The sequence below is a fragment of the Coenobita brevimanus genome, chromosome 55, assembly GCF_032717465.1.
Source record: "Coenobita brevimanus isolate Jiangsu-jjx chromosome 55, ASM3271746v2, whole genome shotgun sequence".
NCBI lineage: Eukaryota > Metazoa > Arthropoda > Malacostraca > Decapoda > Coenobitidae > Coenobita > Coenobita brevimanus.
This window is the reverse complement of record NC_137008.1, coordinates 34010177-34034888: the sequence shown is the minus strand read 5'-3', so window position 1 is coordinate 34034888 and position 24712 is coordinate 34010177. Positions and strand designations below refer to the sequence as shown.

Here is a 24712-nt window from a genome sequence, read left to right as displayed (position 1 = left end):
ATGGAGAGGGGAGAGTGTGAGAGAATGGGAGTATGGATGGGGTATATGTGTAGGAGTAGGTGAGAATGAGAGGGCAAAAGAAGGAGTGTGTATTGTTGTGAGTAACAGATGGAAGGAGAATGTAAGAGATTATGGATCAGTTGGTTCAAGGATTGTGTGGGTAAGACTGAAAGTTGGACTACAAAATAATGTGGGTGATTGTGTGCGTGTATGCGCCAATGCAAGATCGTGCAAAAAGAGTGAGAGAGGAGTTCTGGACAGATGTGGAAGTGTGCATGGAAAGGTTTGAAAGGAATGAGTGAGTGTTTTTGATGGGTGATTTGAATGGTAAAGTAGGGAATGTGAAGGTGGATGGAATAGTTTGTGAGTGAGATGTGCCTGCAGAGATAGATGAGAATGGCAGTGCTTTAGTGGACATTTGTGCCAGGAGGTGGTTGGTGATAGCCAATACCCTCTTCAGGCACAAAATGATCCGCGGGTATACATGGCGAGTGATGAGAAGGGTGGATGGAGAACTGAATGAAAACAAGGCAATGATTGATTATGTGTGTGTGGATGAAAGGATGCGAAGATGTGTAATGGGTGCAAGAGCATATAGAGGTTGGGGGAGTGGGCTTTCTGACCATCAATGTCCAAGTAAAATAGAGATATAGAAGAAGGGAAGGACAGGAGGGAGTAGTTCATACAAGGAGGGTGGAAAGGTTACAAGAGGATGGAAAAATGGCAAGAGGGAAGTGGAGGAGCTATTGGGTAAATGTGGATTGGAGCAGATGGGGGATGTGGAAGGTGTGTGCAAGATATTCACAGAAGAAATCTGCACAGCATGGGAGGTGGTGTGTGGGGTGAAGAGAAGATGAAAGGAGGTACAGGGAACAGCATGGTGGAATGAAGAGGTGGGAGAGGCTGTGGCACAAAAGAAGGCATATAGTGAGTGGATGAGAAACAGGGGCATGGAAGAAGTTGGGAGATGGAAGAGAAATTTATATGTAGAGAGGTGAAAAGATTAGTAAGAGAGAGTAAGAAGAGAGTGGATGAGAAGTTTGGTAGGGATTTGAGTGTAAAGTGGGGGGAATGTAAGAAAATTATCTGGAAAGAGGTGAAGAGAGTTAGACAGGGTGCCAAAGAAGTTAGTTGGGGAGTGAGAGATAAAAATGGTAGGTTACTTGTTGAGAAGGGAGAAAAATTGAGCTGATGGAGAACACTGTAAGGAATTCTTGAACATAGACGGGGAGGGCAAGGACGAGATGGAGGGATGGAGTGGAGCAGTATATGAGAGAGGAGGGTGTGAGTTGGGAGCAGGGCAGTGAAATGGCAGGGGACAGGGTGACATAGAGGCGATTTGTTTCTGGCCACCCTGTATGGGATTAAGGCATCTGGCAATAGATAGACAGATAGAGATGAACATAGGGAATGAAATTAACCCATCACGTCCCGAGCTATTTCGCACCTCTGACACCCCCCAATCCTGTGCCTTTTTTTTTTTTTTTTTTTTTTTTTTTTTTTTTTTTTACTAAAACCTCCGCTTTTGGTGAGAAACATCGAAAATTGATAGAGAAATTGCTCACCTGAGGTTTAAAATACTCAATACAGGTAGCAGTATCTCCTTACCTTACTGGGTTTTCTATCAGGCTGGCTCCAAAGGAAACGAGTTCTATGGGAGGGTAACTATTCCACACCACTCATAAACGGTATTTAATTATTTATTTGGTACGAATTTATATGTAGTAGGTGAGTATATTGGGTTTCAAACAGTAATATAGGCATTATAAGCATTGTTTCACTCACTAACTCATCAACATACCTGACCTTTTTTGGCAACATTACCTGATCATCACTTCTGACTGTTTCTTCCTCTAATGCTATGTAAACTTTGTTCTCCCCATTGTCATCGATTGGGGAATCACTCTGGCCCTGAATGTCTTTATTGGCGAGGTCTACTGGTAACAGGTGAATTGCTGAGACAATGGCATGCAAGGGGGTGGGGAGGTTATGCGGTGTAAGGCATTGTCCCTGCCTGGCATCTTGCAGAGGAATAGAGGAAGGTGTCCCGTGTATACGTGCGAAAAATCATGCATGAAAATTGAAAATTATGCAAATTATGAACCTTGCAATTGCACAAGGTACCAGTACGTCAATGGGACTAGCTGTGACAAAATGTTGCAACGTACCCATACGTCGATGGGATGCCTCTGGTTAATGCAAGTGTGAAGTGGCTGGGGAATGGCTGGGAGACGAAAGGAAGAAATCAGTAGGATGGAAGTTGTGGAAGCATTGAAGAAAGATAGAATGGGGAAAGCCCCAAGAATTGATGGAGTGTGTGGTGAAAGCCCCAAGAATTGATGGAGTGTGTGGTGAAAGCCCCAAGAATTGATGGAGTATGTGGTGAAATGCTGAAGCATGGGGCTGAGGTAGTAGTAGAATGGATGTGGAAGATGTGCAGATGGCCTGGGAGGTAGGTAGAGTCCTGGAGGATTGGAAGTCAGGTATAATTATTCCCCTGTACAAAGGAAAAGGGGGAAAAGAAGTATGTGGTAATCATAGGGGCATTTGTCTTCTTAGTGTAGTAGGAAAAGTATATGGTAGGATACTTGTTGACAGAGTTAGGGAAATAACAGAGGAATTAGTTGGAGAAGAACAGGGAGGTTTTAGGAAGGGAAGAGGTTGTGTTGATCATATATTCATTCTTGGATCTTTAGTGGAAACGTCTCTAGAGAAGGGAAAGAAGTTGTATGTGGCCTTCATGGATTTAGAGAAAGCATATGACAGGGTGAATAGACAAGGATTGTGGAAAGTATTAAGAATATATGTGGTAGATGGGAAGTTGCTGAATGTCATGAAGAGTTATGTATGAGGATGCAGTGCGTGTGGATGATGAACTTAGTGAATTTTTCTGTTTGAAGGTTGGATTGAAACAGGGATGTGTTATGTCTCCATGGTTGTTCAGTCTGTACATGGAGAGGGTTATAAAAGAGATATAAGGTAGGGCAGTCGATGTTGGAGCGGCTCTAATTAGAGAGGACAGTGTTTGGAAACTCTTTGTACTGTTGGATGCAGATGATGCTGTGTTGTTAAGTGAAGAGAAGGGGGGCTGCAGGGCTTGGTGGATGAGTTTGTGAGAGTGTGTAAGAAACAATACCTAAAGGTGATTGTAGGGAAGAGTAAAGTTATGGTCTTCGAGAGAAGTGACGTCAGTGAATTTACAGTGAGGTTGGATTAGGAGGAAATGGAAAATGTGAGTACATTTAAGTACTAGGATAGTGTGATGAGTAAGGATGGAAGTTTAGAGGGTGAAGATTTTGAAAGGGTACAACAAGGAATAAAGGTTGCTGGTTCCTTGAAAGCAGTGATAAGAAACAGGGAAGTGAGCATGGAAGTGAAAAAGTTAGTACATGACACTATTGTGATACCAACTTTAACATATGGAAGTGAGGCTTGGACGTTGTTGGTGGGACACAAGTCGAGTGAAAGCAATGGAAATGAGTTATTGAAGAGGAGCCTGTGGAGTCATATGCAGAAACAGACTGACAAATGAGGATGTGAAGGAGCTTTGTGGTGTGGATGTGATAGGAAGCATTAGGAGAAATACTGTACATTGAAGTGATTTGGCCATGTGGAGAGTGAGACTCTGGCAAGGAGAGTGTATGTGAGTGAGGTAGAGGGGGAGAGAGGGAAGGGGAGCCCTAGGATGAGATGAAGGGATGGAGTGGAGAGGTATTTGAGAGAGGAAGGTGTAAGCTGGGAGCAGGGCAGTGAAATGGCAGGGGACAGGGCGACATGGAGGCGATTTGTTTGTGGCCACCCCTTAGATGATTAAAGCATTTGTAAATAGATAGTATATACTGTACCATATATCATGAGTCAAATGCTGATAGTGGATACATTCTTCAGTTAAATACAGTGAGTGCAGGCAGAGTCAGATAGTATACACATCATTTAGTTATATTGGAGCATTAGTGAGTATATATTTTTCAAACGTACCATATACATTTTTCAGACTTGTGGTATGTAATTTTTACCCTTTCCATTTATTTTCCAGATAAATTCAGTGAATGTGTGCTTGAGGGTTGCTTGAGCCAGCTTGATGTGCAACCTCAGTTGGTGTATAAAGTGTGTGAGTTGCTGACCACATGTGCTACCCGCAATGGCATGCAGTGGAGGGACACCATGCTGGCCAACCTAATCAATGAGGTACAGTATTGTTGTTGTTTTTGACACCCTATAGTCCTTCCAAAATGTCCAGATCGTTTAGGCGTTGTCCCTCACGGGAATTCCCCTTCGTGCGACGCTGCCGAATCTGTACCAAAACACACTTCTCTGTCTCATGTCAGCTATTTACCACTTCTAAATGAAATTTTTTTACAGTATATATGTATGTATATATATATATATATATATCTTTATATATATATATATATATATATATCTCATGTCAGCTATTTACCACTTCTAAATGAAATTTATTTACAGTATATATATATATATATATATATATATATATATATATATATAATTCTCTAAAAGGCTATATAGTGTTAGAAAATGCCTATTGTTTTTAATAATAACAATGACTTTTTATAAATATCACAACACTTGGCATCGTTGCTTTCCAACACTGTCACGCTTGTAGGCGAGTCAGTGAGGGTAGGTCAGGTGTCAATCCGCGTGTCACTTCCTCTCTGACCTCCATCAAAGATGGAAGCTTTTCCTCAAATTATAATAATTCATAAAACCATATGGACTTTCTATAGAAGTAAATCTCCATAAACTGTAGATTTTATATGCAGAGAGAGAGAGAGAAGGAGAGACAGACAGACAGACAAAGTCAGGAGGTTTTTTCTAAAATTCTAATTAGTTATAAAACCGTATAGACTTTTTATAGAAATAAATCTCCATAAAATGTTGATTTTATATCCAGAGAGAGAGAGGTAGTGAGCTTGGAGTGAGGGAACCCTTGTCTCTAATCCGATAATTGGCCCGGTAGAAACCGTGGCAACGTCGCACGTAGGGGAACTGCCATGAGGGATGATGCCTAAATGATCTGGATATTTTGGAAGGACTATAGGTTTGTGTGAATGTGAACTGGTGGACCGTAAGCAAAGCTGAAGTTGTGCTTCTCATGCAGTCCATCTTCCTCCTGCTGGGGTATAGGGAGTTGATGGACTTTTGTACAGGTACACCACTTGTTTTCCTGCACCCTTGGTTCCAGAGCCATGCCAGATTAACCATTTTGTCAAACTAAAGTCCCTGTCACACACAAATGACTCAAGGTCGTAATGCATTTTTTCATCAATTGTCCCTTGATTCACTGACAAAGACCAGACTCTTTAGGGTGTTTGTGAGCCGCTGGGATGACTCGTTGGGCCTCACGACTTGCCTAAAGTTGTGTCACAGTTGCGTTGCAGTCGGGAGTGTTGTACGTCGGTTGTGAAGCAGTCTTAGTTCAAATGGATGCATCATGATGCAGTTGTTGCGTGTCGTGATGTTGTCGCCAACAAAAAACTGTTATGACTGCGTGTCCCTCATCAACTGACTAGACACAGGAGAGGTCCATGGTGATATGCTGGGTGTCACTGGTGGTCCAGGTGTGATGCCCCGCCCCACGCAGGGTGTCACTGATGGTCTAGGTGTGATGCCCCACCCCACATTGGGTGTCATTGGTGGTTCAGGTGAGATGCCCTGCCCCCGTGGGTCAGTCGTGGAGGGGTCTTGGGTGGGTCGGGGTGCATTCCCCAAACGCGTCACGAAGTCGTCTTGCGTTTGTGGGCAGTTGTGTTACGGTCGTGGCTGACAAAAATTCGTTAAATTTCAAATTTGAAGACTTGTAGCTCTGTCGCCTCACGGTCACCTCATGGTCTTGTCGCGTTCTTGAGGATGTCACGACCTGACGTGAGGCAGTCCTGACACGGTCGTTAGGCAGTCTGAGCAGAGCAGATTCGGGGCCAATCGGGAGTCGTGGGAGCCAACTGGGACACGACCTTGAGTTGCGCCGCGGTTGGCCCATGGGTTGCGGATGTGTGACAGGGGCTTAACAGAAGTCATGTACAGTAGAGCCACTCTATATGGGATCAGTTGCGGGCAAGCCTGGTCTGATAAAGCTGATAATCCAGTAAGTCTGATGGTGGGATTTCAAGCACATATTGGTAAATAAGTGAATAAAATAACATTCTAGTACTAAAAATGAAACTATACCTATTTTACCTTAACTTGGCCCATAGTTTCACACCCTTGTCATAGCACTTCTTTGTGACTAGCATAGTATTACTTCAGCCTTGTAAAACAGCTAAGCAGTCATGAGGGGGAGAGGGCCAGGTATGGGTAAAATGAGTAGGAAATGTATGTTGTAGACTGAGTTAACTCTCATTTATTATTACTGTCAGCAAAGATGGTTTCTTGTGGCTCTGGTGTCACCTATGGTAAAGTCCTGAGGTGCTGGGGGATGGGGTCCTGAAGGCTGTGCTGCTGGATCCTGATTATGTATGGAAGCTGACTGAGGAATTTGATGCTAGACACATTGGAAGTCTCTGACTTTGTGTGGATCTTCTTGGTAGCTGGAGAGGGCACAGGTTTGAAAAACTATACTCCGTTTGATTGACCTGTGCAGCTGAGATGTATGGAGCGAGTAGGGTGTGTTTAAAACATGGCTGCTGATTGGCCACTGATGATGTAAATCTACAGCTCCTCTTATTTCAACACACATATATTTATATTTTTAAATTGCCTGCAATATAAGCAGCCAATTTAAATACGGAATAATTTGTGAAGGTAAAGAGGCCAAAATTAGCTTTAAAAGTTTACTGTTATTAAAGAAAATTAAAGTTGATTAAAAGGTTTTCTAAAACGATGAATGAGTTTTGAAATAAATTATCCTCCTATGGCGTACACCCACGTCCGCATGTTGCACTGCATCTATGTACGGTGTACACCTTCATCTGCATGTTGCACTATAATATCCACTCACAGTGTACACCCACGTCCACATGTTGCACTACGGTACTTGCCTGCATTTACTTCAGTGACACCATCGGTGGCCAATCAGCAGCTGCGAAACAAACACACCCTACTTGCCCCATACATCTCAGATGCACAAGTCAGTCAAATAGACTATAGGAAATCTTAGCCTGGATCTGCCTTAGGTGCTGCAGCAGCATTATTCATTCAATCATTGCCAGATGCCATGTATCCCAAACGGGGTGGCCAAGGGCTCAGAGTTAATTGTTTTTAAGTAGGAGGAGGCCGTAGCATGGGCCGAACAGGGTAGTACTCCCGAGGGGAATGGGAATACTGGTGATAGGGAGAGCTGGAGCTCCTGTTTCACTAGCCATCTAACCATCCACCTTTGCTGACCTTTTCAGTGTGACAGTAACATGGAGAGTAGACCAGCATACTCTCTCAAACATTTCCTCTAACTATCTATGAACTACACCACATGCACTTTACATTTCACACAACGTATCCCACTACGTTACAGGGGTTGGCGCCAGCAAGGGCATGCGGCCAGAAAACTTTGTCCCCGCTACCTAGTGGCGGACTTCTGGGGGGAGGCGTGGCGGGGGTTCCGCCGGCATAGATCATGGGTCCAGGGCGAGATGGGGCTTGGGCCTGTGCTAGAGGGTACAGGGCATTGCGGTTCCCAGGCTGCCGCTTCCGCCCAATAGAGAGGGGCCCGAACCTGGGAGTAGTGCCCCAGGAGGCTGCCCTATCAGTGGGTGTATAATGGCGGGATAGTTGCAGTGCCAAGACGCGCTTGGAGGGTGTCCCTGCAGCTGTCCTGGCAGGGTGCCCCGAGGCCACTACCACAGCCACTGGTAAGCTGGTGGGCTAGGGGTCCCAGATCCATTGCCTGGACCTGGGATTGTGCAGTGAGTGGGACCTGTGCTGTGTCTGTCCCCATTTATTAATACTGAAGATGACAAAACAAAAAAGGTTTCAAAGCAAGCCTGAGGACAGTAAATCACCCATGAGGATGAGGGTGGGTTCATGGAATGTGGGAAGTTTGAGGGGAAGAGCAGGGGAAGTCGTTGAGGCATTCAGTAGGAGGTGGGTGGATGTGGCGTGTTTGCAGGAAGTCCGGTACAGGGGTGGATCAGCCAGAAAGATTGTTGGGAAGGACTGTTGCTATAAGTTGTTTTGGCAGGGGGGAACAGACGGAAACGGAGGTGTTGGTGTGATGGTTTTGGAGAAATGGGTGGAATATGTTATGAATGTTTTGAGAGTAAGCAATAGGATATTGGTAGTGAAAATTCTGTTGGGAAGAAAGATAGCTGTGATTATATCGGCATATGCTCCACAGGCAGGATTGGATGAATCAGAGGAAGATAGATTTTGGGATGATTTAATACGTGTAGTGGGTGGTATGCGGGATGATGAGATAGTGATTTTGGGAGGGGACATAAATGGTCATGTAGGTGAAGCAGCACAAGGTTATGAAGGAGTGCATGGGGGATGTGCATATGGTCTAAGGAATGCAGAAGGGGAAAGGATACTCGAGTTTGGGGAGGCAACGGACATGATTGTGTGCAACACATATTTTAGGAAAAGAGACAGTAGGTTAATTACGTATGAGTCTGGGGGAAATAGCAGTCAGATAGATTATTTTCTGGTTAGGAGGGCTGATAGGAGGTTAGTGAGGGATGTTAAAGTTATAGGAAGTGAGGAGTGTGTGCAGCAGCACAAACTATTGATTTGTGATATGGTGCTTAAAGAACAAGTGATGAAAAAGAGGACTTATGTACCTAGGAGGAAAATATGGAAGCTGAAAAACCAAGTAGTAAGGGATGCCTTCTATAGCGAGTTGAGAAGAGTGGTGGCTGAACAGGGAGCTGTAGACAGAGGCATTAATGAACAGTACAGAGCCCTCAAGAACAATTTATTGAGAGTTACTGATGTAACATGCGGCTGGACAAGAGGACCACCAAGACATAAAGTAACTTGGTGGTGGGATGAGGGTGTAGAAGCTGCAATTAAGGAGAAAAGAAGGCTTTTCCGGGAATGGAAGAAGGGTGGTAGCAAAGAGGAATATTTGGCTGCCAAGCGTAGGGCTAGGAGAGAGGTATACAGGGCAAAGTCTGAGTCACAGAGACAATTACTTGATAACCTAAATCATGGGGAAAGGAAAAATATATTTAGGGTGGCAGGTCAGGTGAAGAGGGATAATCGGGATATCATAGGTGAGCAGTGTGTGAAGAATGATGAAGGAAGGGTAGTGGTGAACAGTGAAGATATTAAAGATGCATGGAGAGAGCATTATAACCAGTTGTTGAATGAGGAGTTTGACTGGGACAGGGAAGGTTTGGAGCCAGCAGATCCAGTGTCTGGCCCTTGGCCTTTGATTGATAATGCTACTGTGAGGGAGGCAATAGGCAGGATGAGGGTGGGGAAGGCAGCAGGTGTGTCTGGGTTGACTGCCGAAATGTTGAAGGCCTCGGGCGATATAGGGGTGAGTTTAGTCACTGACCTGATAAATAGGATTATTTATGAGTGTGTTGTCCCAGATGATTGGCTGAAGAGTGTAATTGTAAATGTGTATAAAGGGAAGGGTGATGCCCTGGAAAGAGGAAATTATAGAGGTATAAAGCTTTTAGATCAGATAATGAAGGTAATGGAGAGGGTTTTAGAAGGTATGATTAGAGAAAGAGTGAATATTGATGAGATGCAATTTGGGTTTATGCCAGGTAGGGGGACCACTGATGCCATATTCATTGTTCGACAGCTTCAGGAAAAATATATTGGTAGGAGAAGGGATCTTTATTTTGTTTTTGTTGATTTGGAAAAGGCCTTTGACAGAGTCCCTAGAGAGGTGGTGAAGTGGGCAATGAGAAAGCTTGGCTTGGAGGAGTGGCTGGTTAGGGTGGTTATGGCCATGTATGTGGGTGCTCACACACAGGTGAGAGTGAATGGAGATTTGAGTGATGAGTTTTCTGTGAATGTTGGTGTGCATCAGGGGTCAGTCTTGAGTCCCATGTTGTTTATCATGGTACTTGAAGCCCTTTCACGTGACTTTAGAAACGGACTCCCGTGGGAGTTGTTGTATGCTGATGATTTGGTGTTGATTGCAGAGAATGAAAGGGAGGCGGAGGAAAGGTTTAGGAAGTGGAGAGATGGTATGGGGCAAAAGGGTTTAAGGGTAAATGCAGATAAAACAAAAGTGATGATATCTAGGGTTGGTGTCGGTACTGTGAAAGACGAGGGAGAGTGGCCATGTGCAGTTTGCCACAAGGGCGTGGGAAGTAATTCCATCTTGTGCGGTGTTTGTGATAAATGGGTGCATAAGAGATGTAGTTGTATCAGAGGTAGACTGCGAGATAATGCTGATTTTATGTGTACGGCGTGCCGGGGTGAGCAGGTGGAGATCGTCAGACGTGAAAGGATTGAACTTGCTGGTGAATCTCTTGAGTGCGTGGAAGAGTTTTGTTATTTGGGAGACATGTTGTGTGCTGGAGGTGGGGCTGGAGCTAGCTCTGTGGCTAGGGTGAGAAGTGGTTGGAAGAAGTTCAGGGAGCTCTTGCCTCTCTTGACATTGAGAGGGCTCTCCCTACGTGTTAAGGGGTCTTTGTATGCAGCATGTGTTAAGAGTGTAATGCTGTATGGCAGTGAGACCTGGGCAGTGAAGGAGGAAGACATTCGCCGGCTCAGACGTACAGAAATGACAATGATTAGGTGGATGTGCAGTGCGTCCCTGCGTCCAAGGCTGGAGGGGCTGGGTTTACAATGGAAGAGTTGAGAGGTAGGATGGGACTGGAGTGTATTGGTGTTGTGATGAGGAGAGGTAGATTGAGGTGGTTTGGACATGTGGAGAGGATGGGGGATGATAATTGGGTGAGGAAGGTGAGAAGTGTTAATATTGGGGGTGGGGTTATGAGGGGTAGACCGAGCAAGACATGGGACGAGGTCATTAAGTGTGACCTTAGGGTTAAGGGACTGAACAGGGAGGCTGCAATGGATCGTGCAGCGTGGAGAGCCGCCATTAGGTGACCAAGGCCGACACATGCAAGCATGTTGGAGCCTTTAAAAACGAAACGAAAACGAAACGGAGGAGCACTAATCCTCCACCAACCCCACTTGACACGTAGGGAGAACGTTATGCCAACAGCATCTGGTGTTCCTAGGCGGTCACCCATAGCTCCTTCTTAATGAGCTGCATGACCTCACAGTAGTGAGCAGTAGGCCCACCAGCTCTGTCTTTGATGGTGAGAAATGTCTCTTCATCATTGCTTGCAGCCAGAGATGGTCCAGGTGCCTCTGCTGCCTCCTCTTCTTCGTCTTCATCCTTGGCCTGTGACTTGTTTTGTTGCAGTTCAGCAGTGATCTCTTCCATATGGCGATGGTATCCAGGCACACCAGCATCCTCATCCAGCCTTGCTCCTCCACAACAGTGTTTCCCTGTCTCGCAGTTGCCAGCATTTCTGCCATCCCCTGTGGCTGAAACCCCTCAGAACTATTCAGTGATGCTGGAGTCTTGGGGGTTCGTAGGGGTTTTTACCTCCCATTCTTGTGTGGCAAGACACTTTCTTCTGCTTCTCTGTGTGGTTGAAAATGGCTTCCTTTGATGGTGTAGTTTCTAAAATTTTTCTTGGTCGTCTTGTCTTTGTTGTCCACATAACTTTCCTGATTCATCCCATCCTCAGTCACAACTAGGCACTGGTGCAGGTAGAGGTTACTGTTGTGCCTCTTTGCAATCTGTAACTCCCTAGTCCAAAGGCTGGATAAGAGTAGCACCGTTGGGTGGCAGGAGCAAAGCTTTGATTCATCCAACTGTACCTCAGTGTTTGGTCAAGGAAGGATGGGCTGGTGCATTGTCCAACAGCAGCCCTGATTTCATATCGCCAGGACTGATACCGTACCTTCTTAGATGGTGCCTCACAGATGGATCAAAGCTGTGGTGGAATGAATCATGAAAGATAGCCTGGATAAAGCAGGTAGACTTGTTCCCACATTTCTTGTCCCTCCACTCTGGCATATTTATCTATCTATTTGTCTATTGCCAGATGCCTTAATCCCATAAGGGGTGGCCACAAACAAATCACCTCCATGTCACCCTGTCCCCTGCCATCTCCCTGCCCTGCTTCCAGCTCACATCCCTCTCTCTCTCTCATATACTTCTCCACCCCACCCCTCCATCTCATCCTTGGCCTCTCCACCTCACTCACATACACTATCCTCGTCAGTCGCTTGCTCTCCATCCTCTCTATATGGTCAAACCACCTCAGTATATATCTGCTAGCACTATCTGTCACATCCACACCACAATGCTCCATCACTTCCTTATTTGTCAGTCTGGCTGTCCATGTGACTCCACATGCTCCTCTCAAATAACTCATTTACACTGCTTCCACTCTTGACTTGTGGCCCTTCAACAAGGTCCAAGCTTCACTTCCATACGTTAGAGTTAGTATCACAGTACTGTCATGCAGTGAGTTTTCTTATCACTGCTTTTGAGGAACCAGCAATCTTTCTTCCATGTTGTACCCATTCAAGCACTTCACACTAAACTTCCGTCCTTACTCATCACAGTACCCACATACTTAAATACTCTCACTTTTTCCATTTCCTTTTTATCCAGGCTCATTGTACATTCAGACTTCATTTCTCTCGAAGACCATAACTTTACTCTTCCGTACATTCTCCTTTAGATTCTGTTTCTTACACATTCTCCCAAACTCATTCACCAACTTTGCAGCCCTCCTTCGTCTTCCTGTAACAACATAGTATCATCTGCAAACAACAGTACAGGGAGTTTCCATACACTGCCCTCTCTCATTAGAACTGCTCCAACATCCACTACCCTACCTTGTATCTCTTGTATAACCCCATCCATATACAGATTGAACAACCATGGAGACATGACACATCCCTGTTTCAATCCAACCTTCAAATATAAAAATTCACTGAGTTCACTCTCCACACGCACTGCAGCCTTAGCATCCTCTTACGTACTCTTCACGGCATTCAAGAATTTCACAATTACCCCATATATTTTAAAACCATTCTACAATCCTTGTCTATCCACCCTGTCATGTGCTTTCTCCAAATCCCTGATGGCCACATACAATTTCTTTCCCTTCTCTAGAAAATTTTCCACAAAATCCAAAGAATTAATATCTGATCAACACAACCTCTTCCCATCCTAAAGCCTCCCTGTTCTTCTCCAATTAATTCCTCTGTTATTTCCCTAACTCTTTCAATAAGTATCCTACCATATACTTTTCCTATTACACTAAGAAGACAAATGCCCCAATGCTTACCACGCACTTCATTTTCCCCTTTTCCTTTGTCCATCCATCCATCATCCAATCCTATGCTGCCTCATTAGGACCATAGGAGCCTGGGGCTAGGCAAGTTGGTCCTGACATTTAAGGTGAGATTGACCAGCCTCACTCATCCCTGAGTGGCATTGAGTGAGCAATAAACCCCAACGACCCCTTGGATATAAACCTACACAGGCCCAATCCGATTTGAGCACCTTGATTATCCATTAAATCACCTGGTGCCATGATTTGGTTATATGGTTACCACCGCACATAATAAATGGTTTCCTGGGGTGCAGGAAACCATTTGGCTTGTTATTCAGTGTAGAGTCACCCATAGGCAGAAGGAAGAGGAAAGAAGGAAAGAAAGAATGACAGAAGAGGGAGTGTAAAGTCACCCATAGGCAGAAGGATGAGGAGAGAGTGAAGGAAAGAAAATCAGAAGAGGAAGGGCAGGGGAATAACCATACTTGACTTCCGGTCCTCTTGGACTCTACATTCCTCCCAAACCAATCTGCACATCTTCCACATCCATTCTACCACTCTATCTCCTCTTGCTTCAGCATTTCACTACACACTCCATCAGTTCCTCTGGCTTTTTCCATTTTGACTTTCTTTATTGCTTCCACAACTTCCATCCTACTAATTTCTTCCTCTCATCTCACATCCCGTTACCTCAGAGCCTTTCCCCATCCACTTATACTTGCATTACTTTCATTCTCTGTGTTCAACAGTTCCTTAAAGTGTTCTCTCCATCTGCTCACTTTTTCTTCCTTCTCCACTTGCAATCTACCATTTTTATCTTTTGCCTCCTGACTGTCTTCTATGTAATCCTGTCTTAACTCTCTTTACCTCTTTCCATAACATTTTCTTACATTCCCTCCACTTTACACCCAAATTCCTTCTAAATTCCTCATCCACTCTCTTTGTACTCTCTCTTATTAATCTTTTCACCTCTGTCGTCCTCTCTACATATAACTCTGTCTTCTCTCTCTCAACTTCCTCCACACCCATTTCTCATCCACTCACTACAGTAATCCCTGTAAGACCTGGATGCCCAAGTCCCAGATGCCCCATGTCCTGGACATTTTGGGCTCGGGTCCTCGAACACGAAAAGTGGCAAAAAAAAAGAGAGAAAAAAAAAAAATGTTTTCAACCCTACTTTGAATTTGCCATACGGTGATGAGCAGCTGAGTTTTGGCACGAAGTTCCTCTGACGTCTGCTAGAGTGCCCCTTCATCCTCCCCAGTTCCTGCCTACCTACCATCGTGACTGCACGCTCGTCGCCATGCTTCCCCACGTGCTCATTTTTGTGAATAAACAGTGAATAAACTACAATACCTCGGCACTATACTGCGTGGGAATTTACAGTGTTGTGCAGTGTTAAGAAATTGGAATTCAGAATGCAAAGACTTAAGTGCAGAGTGCAACACTGGCATGTTGCAACTGGCGTGACACAAGTAAGAACAGAATGTACAGTGTTAACCCCTATACCGCGGGCATGTTTACCGATGTTTTGCGTGTGCCGCGGGGTTATTCGGGCTCCGACAGACTCTCAAAAAATATTTGCCAAAAATCAGTTATTGGTCCTAGAATATTAAAATTACATATGCTTATGGCACATACCTTTAGCTTTCTCCTGGAATGTTTGTTGAGCCTTCGTCAGTTACCGTAGGACTTGTGGAGACCTCTGAAGTTGGGTAACGAAGTCTCCACTTTACACTTCCCGACAACCCGTAATATGATTACCACAGCCAGATATTAACACTGTAAACACTACTCTATGATTTTCAAGTAGTTTGGGATCCATACTCCAAAAAAAAAAAACCACTGTGAAAGCATTGAAAATTATGAGCGCGTCTGACCGTCGCACTTACGCTAGTTTGCTCTTGGTACTCTGTCATTTATTACAGTATTCATAAAACCCCTCACACTTTATATTTCTATTACTATATAACACTTATATATATCTACAGTCTTTATCCATAAGTTTCCTTCAGTAGTATTAGTTTATTGTCACTGTAGGGATTCAATTTCTTTCAGTAAAATACGTAGCATTCACTTTCTCCTCCTGTATACTAGCATTGAGAGTGAATGTCACTTTCATCTTCACTCTCATAACTCATAGTATTCAGACATGCTAGAGTGAAACTTTCACTTTCATTACTCCTAGGGTATATACTCGTATTCTTATAATACCACTCATTTACATTTCTATTTACGTTCTCTATTTTATTTACGTTATTTACATTTCTATTTTATTTACACTGTGTTATGCGCTGTCACTTGAAGTAACTTATAAAACTATTTTCCATTGTTCACGTATATTTACATTCATTACTTTCACTTGCTGTTTACACATTATTTACAATTCCACTTGCACTGTTTTACTCAATAGAAAGATCGTAGTCACTCTTTTATCAATTGTCAGCCCTTTACCTCTTTCCACACGAGGTTTAGTAGGGGGTAAAGGTCACAGGGCCCTTTGCATGGGGGTGAAAAAGTCCCTGAAGTCAGCAAGAAGAAACAGACGTACCTCTACTTCGGAAGATGAGAGTAAACTGATAACGGAGGGTCGGGGTAGAGGCCTACTTAGGGGATATTCAGTACTACCAATGATCGCTCTTGAAACAGCTATGTATAGCACTGAAATGATTGGCAGGAAATCTAGACAATACATTATAAATTAGGTAGTTCCAGGTGAATGTAAATATCACTTAGGCTTCTCCCTTCGCTCCTTACATGTATATTTATTACGAAAATAGATTATACGGCATATTTCAAGGGGAAAAAAACAGCGAAAATTAGCGAACGAGTGCATGTGAGGTGTTGTCAGGTGATTATTAGCCAATTCCAGGTGTATGGCACTCTCACTTACCTTATTTCTTTCTTGTATATATTATTTGGTATAAGAATGGGGCATAGGGCTTATTTCAATGGATGAAATCAGTGAAAAATTCCAGGGAAGATTTACTTAGCGTAGCACGACCGGGCAGGCGAGAGGATAGAGTAATGGAGGGGGGGTAGGGATGGGAGTCAAGAACGGGGAGAAATGGCTAAATTGTCAACAATGGATGGGAGTACAGATGAGATTAGGAGTGCTGACTAGTGTTGGACATTGGCAGTACTGATAGATGATACAGGCCCCCACTTGGAAGCCCGGGTGAATTCAAAATAACACAGAATCACAAAAGCGACTCCCCGCGGTATGATCCCTTGCTCCCAAGCGTCACGAAAGTGACGCCCCGCGGTTAAGGGGTTAAACAATTATAAATTACAGTGCAATGGATTAAGTGCAACACAATACTGGATTATTGTTCATGCTTCAAGTGCACCTTCACCACCATCAGAGCCATAGATGAGGCGGGTTAAACTTCGTGATGGCCACGGACATGTTGTAAGTACCCTGTACACTGCTAAATATTTTCCATACTCACTTCTAATTTCCCATTCTCTAGTTCTTTTTTATTTATTTTGTAATTTCTGTCTCTTACTTGTGTGCATAGGGTCATAAATAGGTGCTGTGCATGTCTGGTAGGGAGTTATTTAGGTGGCTTTCAGAGTTAGGTTGGGTTGGGGTCTATAATTACCTGTCCAGGGGCATTTTTCCCAAGTCTTGGACAAAACCAAGTCCCGGACATGCCTTTGGCTTTATTATGTCAGATCTTGGAGGGATTACAGTATATGCTTTCTTATTTTGTGCCACAGCCTGTATCACCTCTTCATTCCACGATGCTGTTTCTTACACCCTCTGCTTCTCTTCACCCCACACACCTTCTCATGTGCTGCACAGATTTCTTCTGTGAATATCTTGCACACACCTTCCACAATCTCCATCTACTTCAAATATTTACGCAATTGCTCTTTCACATCTCTGTTATATTCTGTCTTTTTTCCATCCTCTTGCGACCTTCCCCCTCTCCCTGTATGAACTACTTCCTCCTGTCCCTCCTGTCTTTTGTTCCTCCATTTCATTTGAACTTTGACTTTCACCACCACCATGTGGTGGTCAGGAAGTCCACTCCCCCAACCTCTATATGCTCTTGCATCCATTACACATCTTCTTTCTCTGTCTTTTGCTTTTTCCAAATCCTTGAAGGCTACATACAGCTTCCTTCCCTTATAGAAACTTTTCCACTAATGGCCTAAGGATGAATATATGATCTACACAACCTCATCCCTTTCTAAAGGCTCCCTGTTCGTCTCCAACTAATTCCTCTGTTATTTCACTAACTCTGCCAATAAGTATCGTATCCTATACTTTTCCTATTACACTAAGAAGACAAATGCCCCTCTGATTACCACTCACTTCTTTTTCCCCTTTTCCTTTGTACATGGGAATAATTATACCTGACTCCCAGTCCTCCAGGACTCTGCCTTCCTCCCGGGCCAATCTGCACATCTTCCACATCCATTCTACTACTATCTCTCCCTCATGCTTCAGCATTTCACGACACATTCCATCAATTTCTGGAGCATTCCCATTTTGACTTTCTTCATTGCTTCCACTACTTCCATCCTACTGGGAGGAATCTGAGTGTAAAATGGACGGAGATGATGAGAGAGAGAGAAGAGAGAGGTATATGTGAACAGGAGAAGGGAGGTGAAGAGATTGGTGAAGGAGAGTAAGAAAAAAGTGGGTGAAGAGTTTGGGAGGAATCTGAGTGTGAAATGGAGGGAGAGTAAGAAATTGTCTTGGAAGGAGGTAAAGAAAGTAAGGCAGTGTGAAAGGGGTAATAGTAGGGGGGTTAAAGATAGGAATAATGGATTGTTGGTGAAGAAGAAAGATAAATTGAGGAGATGGAAGGAGCACTTTGAGGATTTGTTGAATGTAGAGAGTGAGAGCAGTGTGAGTATGGGTGTTTGGGGAATGGCTGGGAGAAGAAGAGATGAGAGGAGGGGGGAAGAGATCAGTAGGGCGGAAGTAGTGGAAGCAGTGAAGAAGATCAAGATGGGAAAGGCCCCAGGAATTGATGGAGCGTGTGGTGAAATGCTGAGGTATGGGGGTGAGATTGTTGTGGAGTGGATATGGATGTTGTGTAGATTGGCTTTGGAAGAGGGAAGGGTTCCAGAGGACTGGAAATCAGGTATAATTGTTCCTTTCTACAAAGGAATAGGGGGAAGAGAAGTATGTGGTAATCAATGGAGTATTTGTCTGCTTAGTGTGACTGGAAAAATATATGGTAGAATACTCATTGATAGGGTTAAACATATAAGAGAGGAGCTAGTTGGAGAAGAACAAGGGGGAATTTGGAAGGGAAAAGGGTGTGTAGATCAGATATTTGTTCTAAGATATTTAGTGAAGTATCTACTGAAGGGAAAGAAAGTGTATGCTGCCTTCATGGACTTGGAGAAAGCTTAGGACAGAATAGATAGGTAAGGTATGTGGAAGGTATTAGGGATGTATGGAGTTGAGTGCTGTGAAGAGTATGTACGAAGGAGCTAGGGCTATGGTGCGAGTGGATGGTAAACAGAGTGAGTTCTTTGATCGCAATGTGGGATTGAAACAGGGATGTGTGATGTCTTCATGGCTGTTTAATATATATACTTGGATGGGGTTGAAAAGGAGGTGCGAAGTAGGGCAGTGGATGTGGGGTTGGCCCTAATGAATGAGGGTGAGATGTGGAAAGTTCCAGTGTTGCTGTTTGCTGATGATACAGTATTGTTGATTGAAGATGAATGACAGTTTCAAGGTTTGGTGAATGAATTTGGGACAGTGTGTAGGATGCGAAGATGTGTAATGGATGCAAGAGTTTATAGAGGTTGGGGGAGTGGACTTTCTGATCACTACTTGGTGGTGGAAAGAATCAAGATCCAAGTAAGATGGAGAAATAGAAGAAGGGAAGGACAGGAGAAGGAGTAGTTGCAAGGAGAGTGGGAAGGTTACAAAAGCATGAGAAAAGGCAGAATATATGAGAGAAGTGGAGGAACGGTTGGGTAGATATGAATTAGAGCAGATGAGGGATGTGGCAGGTGTGTGGAAGATATTCACAGAGGAAATGTGTGCAGCATGTGATGTGGGGTGTGGGGTGAAGAGAAGACAGATGGGGGTGCAAGGAACAGCATGGTGGAATGAAGAGGTGAGACAGGCTGTGGCACAAAAGAGGAAGGCATACAATGAATGGATGAGAAATAGGGGCATGGAAGAAGATGGGAGGTGAAAGAGAGAGTTATATGTAGAAAGGAAGAGAGAGATGAGAAGATTAGTAAGAGAGAGTAAGAAGAGAGTGGATGAGGAATTTGGAAAGAATTTGAGTGTAAAGAGGAGGGACTGTAAGAAAATGTTCTGGAAGGAGGTGAAGAGAGTAAGACGGGGTGGCAGTGAAGCTAGTAGGGGAGTGAAAGATCAAAATGGTAGATTACTAGTGGAGAAGGGAGAAAAAGTGAGCAGATGGAGAGAACACTTCAAGGAATTGTTGAACATAGAAAATGGATGTAATGTGAGTATAAGTGGCTGGGGAATGGCTGGGAGAAGGAGGGAGGTGAGAAGACAGGAAGAAATCAGTAGGATTGAAGATGTGGAAGCAATGAAGAAAGTCAAAATTGGGGAAACCCCCAGGAATTGATGAAGTGTGTGGTGAAATGCTGAAGCATGGGGGAGAGATAGTAGTAGAATGGATGTGGAAGATGTACAGATTGGCCTGGGAGGAAAGTAGAGTCCCGGAGGATTGGAAGTCAGGTATAATTATTCCATTGTACAAAGGAAAAGGGGAAAAAATAATGTGTGGTAATAATAGGGGCATTTGTCTTCCTGGTGTAATAGGAAAAGTCTGTGGTAGGATACTTATTGACAGAGTTAGGGAAATAACAGAAGAATTAGTTGGAGAGGAACAGGGAGGCTTTAGGAAGGGAAGAGGTTGTGTAGATCAGATATTCATTCTTAGATCTTTAGTGGAAAAGTTTCTAGAGAAGGGAATGAAGTTGTATCTGGCCTTCATGGACTTTGAGAAAGCATGTGGCCGGGTGGTTAAAGAAGGATTGTGGAAAGTATTAAGAATATATGGAGTAGATGGGAAATTGTTGAATTCTGTGAAGAGTATGTATGATGGTGCTAAGGCAGCAGTGTGTGTGGATGGTGAACTGAGTGAATTTTTCTAATTGAAGGTTGGGTTGAAACAGGGATGTTTCGTGTCTTCATGGTTGTTCACTCTGTACATGGATGGGGTAATAAAAGAGATACAAGGTAGGGCAGTGGATGGTGGAGTGGCCCTAGTGAGAGAGGGTAGTGTTTGGAAACTCCCTTGCAGGTGATACTCTGTTGTGTGAAGACGAAGGGGAGCTGCAAGGCTTGGTGGATGAGTTTGTCAGAGTGTGTAAGAAACAGAATCTAAAGATGACTGTAGGAAAGAGTAAAGTGATGGTCTTTGAGAGAGGTGAAGTCAGTGAATGTAGAGTGAGGTTGAATGGTGAGGGAATGGAAAATGTGAGTAAGTTTAAGTGCTTGGGGACTGTGATGAGTAAGGATGGAAGTTTGGAAGATGAAGTGCTTGAAAGGGTACAACAAGGAAGAAAGGTTGCTGGTTCCTTGAAAGCAGTGATAAGAAACAGGAAAGTGAGCATGGACATGAAAAAGTTACTACATGACAGTATTGTGATACCAACTCTAAAGTATGGAAGTGAAGCTTGGACGTTGTTTGAAGGACACAAGTCAAGAGTGAAAGCAGTGGAAATGAGTTATTTAAGACGAGCCTGTGGAGTCACATGGAGAGACAGGGTGACAAATGAGGAAGTGATGGAGCGTTGTGGTGTGAATGTGGATGTGATAGGAAGCGTTAGGATGAACACTGAGGTGGTTTGGCCATGTGGAGAGGATGGATGATGAGAGACTGACGAGGAGAGTGTATGTGAGTGAAGTGGAGGGGGGAGAGAGGGAAGGGGAGGCCGAGGATGAGATGAAAGGATTGAGTGGAGAGGTGTATGAGAGAGGGGGGTGTGAGTTGAGAGCAGGGCAGTGAAATGGCGGGGGACAGGACGACGTGGAGGCATTTGTTTGTAGCCACCCCGTACGGGATTGAGGTGTCTGGGAATAGATAGATAGATAGTGTAGGAAGAGGAATCTGAAAGTTAATGTAAACAAGAGTAAAATTATTGTGTTTGAGAGGAATGAATTCACAGAATGCATAGTGAGGTTGGATGGTGAGGATATGGAGAATGTGAGTGCATTCAAGTACTTGGGTAGTGTGATGAGTAAAGATGTAACTTTTGGGGATGAAGTGCTTGAAAGGGTACAGCAGGGAAGGAAGGTTTTTGTTTCACTGAAAGCAGTGATGTGAAATAGGGAGGTGAGTATGGAAGTTAGTAAGTCACTGTATGATAAAATTGTTCTCTACCCTGACATATGGAAGCGAGGCATGGACCTTGCTGGAGGGGAACAAGTCAAGAGTGAGAGCAATGGAAATGAGTTACTTGAGAGGAGCATGTGGAGTGACATGGAAGGACAGGTTGACGAATGAAGAAGTGAAAGAACATTTTGGGGTGGATGTGGATGTGGTTGAGAAAATTAGGAGAAACACACTGAGGTGGTTTGGACATGTGGAGAGAATGGAGAATGAAAGACTGACTAAGAGGGTGGATGTAGGTAAAGTGGAGGGAGGGAGAGGGAGGGGAAGACCGAGGATGAGGTGGAGGGATGGAGTTGAGATGTATATGAGGGATGGGGGAGGGCAGTCAAATGGTGGGTGACAGAGCGACTTTGAGGCGTTTTGTCAGTGGCCACCCTTTATGGGATTAGGGCATTGGGCTATAGATAGATAGACGTTCTGTTCTTACTTGCGCTGCACTTAAAATCCTTTGCATCATGAATTATAATTTTTTAACTCTGCACATTCTGGTGTTTACATTTGTGTTGCACTTGAAACACACAGGTGTTTACAATGGTAGGTAGGCGGGAAGTGGGGAGGATGCAGGGGCGCTCTAACAGACATCACCAGAACTACTAACCAAAACACAGCTGTTCGTCACTGCGTGGCAAATTTAAAGAGTGGGGATGACCCACACACACACACACACACACACACACACACACACACACACACACACCATTTTTGATGTCCCAGATCGTTTCGGATGCTCGTCCAGATGGCCATTTGTCCGGATATCTTAAGGAATATCCAAGTCTTGGACTAGTGAATCCAAGCCCAAAATGTCTGGGACTTGGGGTGACTGGGTCTTCCTCGTCCAGGTCTTAGAGGGGTTACTGTACGTTAAACATATACTCGATTTGTGATTAGGACCGCTTGTAGGCATGTTTGGTGTTTAGTGTTCCTCATTTTATTGTTTTAAATAGACACACGTATATTCATTTATTCCTTTAGTTCATCACTTATTTTATTACAGATTAGTGACCAAGCAGGGCAGTTGGTGATGAGCAACACTTTTCCAGCACAAGAAACCATTGAGCTACTGTGTACATCCGTCCTGGCTGCCAAGTTTGCTGTAAGACTTCACCTTGTTACTCTTCTCTTTGAGGTAAGTAACTACAACTCCATTTGCATTCGTAGGGTGAGTCATCGAGAGGTGGCTGATTTTTTTTTTTTTTTTTTTTTTTTTTTTTTTTTTTATATATATATATATACAGTATATATATATATATATATATATATATATATATATATATATAAAACACTACCAAGAGTATAGGTTGGTGTTGTAAAATGTACTGGAGTATGATTGTTTTGGGTCTTTACACCTTGAAAGGGGTAGGATGTAGTTGCATTAGTCCATGATATGTAATGTTTAGATCTGCTTAAGTTGCTAAATGTGCATTAATGCAAATGGTACCACCAGCCTTGGCAGTGCTGTGGAAACATTAATCAGCTCACCATGTGACTTGTGTCTACCTCCCATAAGTCATGGCAGTAAGGTCTTTGTTTCCCCTCCCCTCTGATATCATTTTTAGTTGATATATTTATATTCCTTGTGTTTATATTTCTGTGATATGGTTAACGATGGTGAATATCAGTGATAAGGCAATAAAAAATGGGTATAAATTTGTGGCATTGATTGTAATGCAGTGACGATCCGTAGACTTCTGTAATGGATGCCAGTATAGTGGATATTGGATTTAACGGACACTACAATGGCCACCAAACTTCTGTGGCTGTAATGAACATTATCCATTAAATTGGGTGAATGGGTTGCAATACATATGTTTCCTACCCTTTTACTCCAGCCTTACCTGAAGTTGCTCTCTCCCCATCATGATTGCTGAGGTATAACAGACTACAATAATTCTGTACTAATCATAAAGAAGTGCTGTGAGAAGGATGCGAAATAAGTCGCAAGAAAGGTGAAATTTGGGTCCAAGTTTATGTGGAATAGAAATTTTAGTGGTGAGTGTTCTGTGCATGTTGGTGTGTATCAGGGGTCAGTCCTGAGCCCCTTGTTGTGTATCACGGTGCTTGAGGCTCTCATGTGACTTCAGTAATGGACTCTCGTGGGATATGTTGAATGCCAGTGATTTGAGTCTTGATTGCAGAGAATGAAAGAGATGCAGAGAGAAGATTTAGGAAGAGAAGAGATGGTATGGGGCACAAGGACTTGAGAGTAAATGCAAATAAAACAAAGGTGATGGTATCTAGGGTTGGTGACAGTACTGTCAAAGAAGAGGGAGAGTGACCATGTGTGGTTTGCCACTTGGGCTTTGGAAATACTTCCATCTTATACAGTGTTTGTGAAAAGTGGGTACATGAGGCATGTAGTGTATTAGAGAGAGACTGTGAGATAATGCTGATATGTGTGAAGTGTCAGGGAAGGCAAGTGGAGATTGTCAGGCATGAAAGGATTGATCTTACTGGTGAGTCTCTTGAGTGTGTGGATGAGTTTTGTTATTTGGCAGACGTGTTATGTGCTGGAGGTGTGGCTAGAATGAGGAGTGGTTGGAAGAAGTCCAGGGACCTGTTGCCTCTTTTGACATTGAGAGGGCTCTCTCTGTGTGCTAAGGGATCTTTGTATGCGGCATGTGTTAGAGTGTAATGCCGTATGGTAGTGATAACTGGACAGTAAAGGAGGAGGATATGCACAGGCTCAAATGTACAGAGATGACAATGATTAGGTGGATATGCAGTGCATCCATAAATATGAAGTCTGGAGGGACTAGGTTTATGATGGAAGAGTTAAGAGGTAGGATGGGATTGAAGTGTATTGATGTTGTGAAGAGGAAATGTTGATTGAGATGGAGAGGATGAGGGATGACGACTGGGCACAGAAAATGAGAAGTGATAATGTTAGTGGTAGGGTTATAAGAGGTAGACTAAAGACGACATGACCAAAAGGTGATGGCTAAGGACCAAACAAGGACATGGTACGGATAGCTACATGGAATGTAAGGGGTGCAGGTGATGAGGTGAAAGAGAGAGAGATTGTTTAGGTGCTTGATGGTGCAAAAGTGGATGTATGTGGATTAACTGAAACTAAATGGAGAGTTGAGAGTGTGAGAGAATGGGAGTATGGATGTGATATATGCGTGG

General features: G+C 43.7%; 1 protein-coding gene across 1 annotated transcript in view; it reads left to right on the top strand.

Annotated features, from left to right (window-relative positions):
• The window catches only part of HUWE1 (HECT, UBA and WWE domain containing E3 ubiquitin protein ligase 1), a 1134422-nt gene that overhangs the window by 326365 nt on the left and 783345 nt on the right, over positions 1-24712 (top strand). The window contains exons 22-23 of the mRNA XM_080273518.1: positions 4037-4188; positions 22581-22712. Of these exons, the coding sequence (XP_080129644.1) occupies positions 4037-4188; positions 22581-22712 (284 nt within the window). The remainder of the gene's footprint in view (positions 1-4036; positions 4189-22580; positions 22713-24712) is intronic.